Raw genomic sequence first — 5,662 nt, forward strand, 5'->3', positions numbered from 1 at the left:
AGTCAAATAGCTAACGTAGCCTTGGTCCAACATAAAGGAACAAAACTCTCAAGTCAACAAAGTCAGTTCTGCAATTGTGGAGCTCTCTGTAGATAAAGCAATTCTAAGTTGTTCAGCTAAACTTGGAAAGGCTGCAGCGCAAGGCAACATCAATTTCCAATCCAATTAACGAGCCATGAAATGTGTATAGCTCATATACTCGGTAGGACTCGCAAGAAAACTAATTATCGTGTACTTGCTCTGTGAAAGTTTTACGATATGCGCTTTTTGTGGGTTTCCTATACGTGGGATTGATCGTATTTATTTATATTATATAAAAAGTTTTTGCAGGTAACTAGCTAGTGCTAGCTAAGCTAGTGAAATGAAGACTTCCTTTTTTATCTCACGATTCATGTATGTATAATAGTCGCGAAGGATGGAATTTAGATGAAGGTAAGACGTCCCAAAGAAAAGGAAATTCACACAAATACTAACTCCGGTTTCTTATATCTTTTATAGATAGATAGACAGTACAACAACGGATATGCATGAATTTTTAAAGGTCCCGACGGGAATCGGCTTGCATGAACTCTTCGCCGCTGTTGTATAATTATAGGGTTTGGTTGAAACTAATTCCTACTTCTTAGTTTTAGCCTGAAAAATAACAAGTAGTACCTAGTTTTAGCCAAAACAATCGACTAATACTAGATGTAACCAAGAGTGAATGGCTAAATATTGTTCTAACCGGTTAGAACATGTAACATATTATTATATGTATCTACTAGCAGACGCCCACGACTTCGTCCGCGTGGATTTCAGTTTTCACAAATCCCGCGGGAACCATGGATTTTCCGGGATGAAAAGTAGCCTATGTGTTAATCCAGAGTAAAATTTATTTCAGATAAATCACTTCAGTAGTAGAAGCTTTAAGGCTGTGTCCCCAGTAAGCAAACTGTCAGCGGCCAACTGAGTTAGCGGCGTATCGGTTTAGTACGCCCTTCCATATATTTCAAATGGCGTGTTCACAGTTTGCTAGTTTTGCGCTCACTGTACGCAGTTTGCAGCGTTACGCGCGCCGACTATCTTAGTGAGCGGCCGACTCCCACCAAAACCGGTTCCAGTCGGCGGCGGCGATTGGTTGTTCGCCGGGCGTAGTGACTCAGTTTGCCGCAAACTGATTATTCGGATAGTTGGAAAAAAGCTATCATCGTGTTAGGACGTGTTTTTTTGCATCGCACCTAACTAATCTCAACGCACACACACATCACTGAAAATCCAAGATGTCCTTTGATACGGAAAGGTTCATTAGTGAAATACAGAATAGACCATGCATATGGAACATGTCGAGTGAAGAATACAGCAACAGAGTATTAAAGCAGAGCAATTGGAATGAAGTCGCTGAAATTATATACGATGATTGGCAAAACTTAGAAGAAAACACTAAACAAAAAAGAAGTAAGTTCCATTCTAATGAATTTATTATTTATTCAACAATATACTTGTATCACTCACTACATAAAACAAAGTATCATAATTTACATAGTATTTACGGCTTTACACACTCCGTTACACTATTTCTTCCTGTAGCTACAACTTACAAATATTTCTCTTGCCAGGATAGCTTTCCTTCGTTAAGAAAATAGTTTTTAAAGTTTTCTCTTGTTGTTTTTCCAGAATTTGATACAGTAATAATTTGGCTCCTTGAACTTGTAAGAGTTGTTGAGGTACGTCGCGAAATATGTGCATATTGTGCTTGTTCTCTTGCTATGACAAAATTATGTAAAATACAAACGGCTTTTACGATAGCGATGGTTGTATTCACATTAGTAGCGATCGGTGTATGCAGAACTCTCCATTTGCTTGTTAGGATGCCGAATGCACATTCCACGCATCTCCTAGCTCGACTATGACGATAATTGTAAATTCGCTCTTCCTTATTTAAACTTTTATTAGGAAAAGGCCTCAAGATATGCTTTTGTAATCCAAATGCCTCATCTCCACAAACACGAAAGGTTGGGGCAATCCATTTGAATTAGGCAATTTAGTTGAGTTAGGAATCTTCAGAGACCCACACGCCAATTTTTTGCCAAAACCACTTTCTTTAAATATATTACTGTCAGCATTTCGTCCGCAAGCACCTACATCAATAGCTATAAAAGAACAGTTTGCATCTGCTACGGCTAACAGAACAATTGAGAAGAACTTCTTATAATTAAAATAGTTAGACCCACTTTTTGGTGGTTTTCTAATACGGATATGCTTGCCATCGATAGATCCTATACAATTAGGATAGTTGGTTTTTTTATAATATCGTTTTGCTATTTCTAGCCACAATTCTTCAGAAGGTTCCGGCATTTCCTGTGGCTGTAAAATATCCCATATAATGCATGCAGTTTCACTTATTATTTTCGATACCGTCGATTTTCCAACAAGAAACTCTTGTGCAATTTTTCTGTAACTTAGTCCACTTGACAAGAATCTGGAAAGAATATTGAACTACCGATTATTTCTGTTTCAGTAAAAGACCTACAAAAAAAATGGAAGGGTTTGCGCGACTATCACACCAGAGAAAAAAATAAGGATTCCTCAGTCAAAAGCGGAAGTGGCGCAACAAAAAAACGCAAGACACCATACTTGGACATGTTACAGTTTTTAAATGTTTCTAGAGCTAGCAACCAGACATCTGGCAATATTAGCGCCGAGACGTCTAGCGACAGTAGCGCTATTTTAGATGAAAATGATCACTGTGTTTCAAGAAGACCAAAAAAGATGACTGTGTTTCAAGAAGCCCTAATTAACTCGATGGAAAAAAAAAGAGAAAACGATCCAGATATGAACTTTCTACTAAATATTTTACCGGAAATGAAGACAATGTCCCCAACACAGAATTTTGAATTTCGGTTCGAAGTGATGAAAATTATTAAAAATATAAAATATAGTGTACATAATAATTATGACGGTGGTATGATGCTAACTGGATGGACGAATGCCTACCAGTACCCACATCAGTATGGCTATGCGAGTGGAAGCAGCAGTACACCAAATGTGCAAAACTACCCTCGAAACAGTCCATCACATAGCTCTACAGGTTCTTCAGCGGAAATAGAAGACATAGAAGCAATATTGCGAGGCGATTCAAACCACACTGAAGATGAGGAATGACAGGTTACCAACTTAATGTTACCATATATGTTCTTAATTCAATTTAAATAATACAGTAACTTTGAAAAGTGATTGTTAAATTAAAAACTATAAATGCGAAAGTGACTTTGTATTACAATAAAAATAACATATTTTTTTAAAATCCTAAAGCGTTAATTATTTACTTACCTCAAAGTTATAGTAAGCCGTTCTTCGGGACATAATGTATCTCTTGTGATATTATTTTTAGCTATGTACTGGGTTATAGATTTAAGCAATTCATCAAATGTATGAGAAGTCATATTGAAATAGTCGTAAAATTTTTCTGGATGTTTCCTTAGTTCTGGATAAAGAGTGTGAAATTGTCCAATGCTCAACCTTTTCTTGTATAATGGGTGAACCCAGTGCTTCCTTTTATCCTCTTTCAGCGCTTCTAAGATACCAATTACTTCAAAAATATCCATCGTGACCAACACAACCACTCCCTTCGTACAACAAAAGTAAAGTGATAATTAAGTCGGTCGGCTAAATAAGCGGCTAACTCTCTCAAGTTTGCTTGCGACGCACGAAAATTGATTTGAGTCTGCAGCTAACTCAAATTTCAGTTCGCTGCAAATTTGCGGCTCACTCAGTCGGCCGCTGACAGTTTGCTTACTGGGGACACAGCCTAAAGAGTAACAAACATCTATACAAACTTTCGCGTTATACCTAATATTAGTATGATAGTAGTAGTAGTACTCGCACTTGCGAGTTGAAGGAGCATGGTGGGTTTAAGCTCAGACTCACAATAAGCCTCCCACCATATTTGGTGGGAGGCCATTCAAATAGGCTGATATAGAGTATGATGTGTATGTGTGTGATGATATAAGTATAATATTAATCTTAAGAATCATTTGATAAATTTTATAAAAAAAATCGTTATAGATAAACATTTTACATTTTGCCATTATGAAATAACAAATCAGACAACAAATACGTATTTTGTGTGAAATAGGCAGGCATTTGACCGCAATCTCACCTAATGGTAACCGTAAATGTGGCTTAAGATGGAACGTGCTTGCCTAGAAGATGATCATTTGCTGTCTTCTTAAAGATGCTCTGGTTTGCATACCGATAAGCACGTCCAAAATTAAACTCGTACGATTTCTCGGGACCATGCTCAAAGTATAGCTTATATAATAAAGTGCAATACAAATATGATTATGCCATGCTACATAAACCAACAAAAACCACGCTATTTAAACTATACGATACGATTTTAAGGAAAACCGGCTAGGAGCTTGCTGGGCAACGTGTAGGGTTTCGTAGGTAAAATCGGCAGTATAAACCTTAATAATGCACAAATGGGTTACTGTACTGTACTGTATTAAAAAACGTGTTGTCACACCCTCAATACTTTTCAAGACCTATCCAACGACACCCCCGATACTGATATAGACGAGAAAAAAGTCATCTTCTTTTTTCCTAAAAAAAAGTGTGTGTCAGCTCCGACGCACGAATGGAGTTTACTCTTTTAGTTTACTGTCTAAATAGGTGTATGTTGCCCCGCAGCATACACTATTACGTCTCAATACTCACGCCTGAAAAGTGAATGGTGCAACTCAAACGAGGAGCAGCAGACCGCGGCATGCGCTGTTGGCGGCAGCAAGGTGAAAGGTGCACATAATAGGTTTCGCACAAAAACATAACGCTGTCATTCGTTCATCGAATTTTACTGCCCATTTTTTCATACTTTAAAAATCGATTTATAAGGAGTAAACTTCAAAATATTTTGTAACCGACTTCCAAAAAGGAGGAGGTTCTACGTTCGGCTGTATGTATGTTTTTTTTTTTTTTTTTTTTTTTTTTTTATGTATGTCCAGCGATAATTCCGTCAATTATGGACCGATTTTAAAAATTCTTTTTTTGTTTTGAAGGGTTTACTTCCAGGGTGGTCCCATTTTTTTCATGTCAGGACCTGATGATGGCATCCTGGAGAAATTGAGGGGAACTTTTGAAAGTTGTAGAGACGGCTAGTGCGTTTATTAGTGTTTCCATAAGGTATTTTAAACCACTACAACTGTATTAAGGGTCTGGTGATGAAGACGAGGGACAGTGAAGAGAACTCCTCGACGGTTCACAGTAGCTACCTTGTGTTTGGACTTGATAAATTTGTATTGATGAGAACTTTCCACCTAGATGGATTGTGACTGTATTAAGGGTCTGGTGATGAAGACGAGGGACAGTGAAGAGAACTCCTCGACGGTTCACAGTAGCTACCTTGTGTGTGGACTTGATAAATTTGTATTGATGAGAACTGTCCACCTAGATGGATTGTGACTGTATTAAGGGTCTGATGATGAAGACGAGGGACAGTGAAGAGAACTCCTCGACGGTTCACATTAGCTACTTTGTGTTTGGACTTGATAAATTTGTATTGATGAGAACTTTCCACCTAGATGGATTGTGACTGTATTAAGGGTCTGATGATGAAGACGAGGGACAGTGAAGAGAACTCCTCGACGGTTCACAGTAGCTACCTTGTGTTTGGACTTGATAATTT

The 5,662-nt window shown here is 37.8% G+C and overlaps 2 protein-coding genes across 2 annotated transcripts; one reads left to right on the forward strand and one right to left on the reverse strand.

The window, feature by feature from the left end:
- Nucleotides 1-914: 914 nt before the first annotated feature.
- On the forward strand, nucleotides 915-3,283 carry LOC128198513 (uncharacterized). Its single transcript, XM_052884366.1, has 2 exons — nucleotides 915-1,434; nucleotides 2,498-3,283. Exons 1-2 carry the CDS (start codon nucleotides 1,260-1,262, stop codon nucleotides 3,139-3,141), a joined length of 819 nt encoding a protein of 272 aa, XP_052740326.1. The 5' UTR covers nucleotides 915-1,259; the 3' UTR covers nucleotides 3,142-3,283.
- Nucleotides 1,440-3,784, reverse strand: LOC128198514 (uncharacterized). Its single transcript, XM_052884367.1, has 2 exons — nucleotides 3,310-3,784; nucleotides 1,440-2,458 (listed from the first exon to the last, which is right to left on the reverse strand). Exons 1-2 carry the CDS (start codon nucleotides 3,582-3,584, stop codon nucleotides 1,942-1,944), a joined length of 792 nt encoding a protein of 263 aa, XP_052740327.1. The 5' UTR covers nucleotides 3,585-3,784; the 3' UTR covers nucleotides 1,440-1,941.
- Nucleotides 3,785-5,662: the final 1,878 nt, after the last annotated feature.

This window comes from Bicyclus anynana, chromosome 11 (assembly GCF_947172395.1).
Source record: "Bicyclus anynana chromosome 11, ilBicAnyn1.1, whole genome shotgun sequence".
Classification (NCBI taxonomy): domain Eukaryota; kingdom Metazoa; phylum Arthropoda; class Insecta; order Lepidoptera; family Nymphalidae; genus Bicyclus; species Bicyclus anynana.

Bases quoted from the DNA above. Each gene is read 5' to 3' on its own strand.
- LOC128198514 (XM_052884367.1), bottom strand. From the start codon at position 3,584: ATGGATATTTTTGAAGTAATTGGTATCTTAGAAGCGCTGAAAGAGGAT. The intron at 2,459-3,309 runs GTAAGTAAATAA...TATTCTTTCCAG, and splicing joins CGGCTTACTATAACTTTGAG to ATTCTTGTCAAGTGGACTAA.
- LOC128198513 (XM_052884366.1), top strand. From the start codon at position 1,260: ATGTCCTTTGATACGGAAAGGTTCATTAGTGAAATACAGAATAGACCA. The intron at 1,435-2,497 runs GTAAGTTCCATT...TTTCTGTTTCAG, and splicing joins AAACACTAAACAAAAAAGAA to TAAAAGACCTACAAAAAAAA.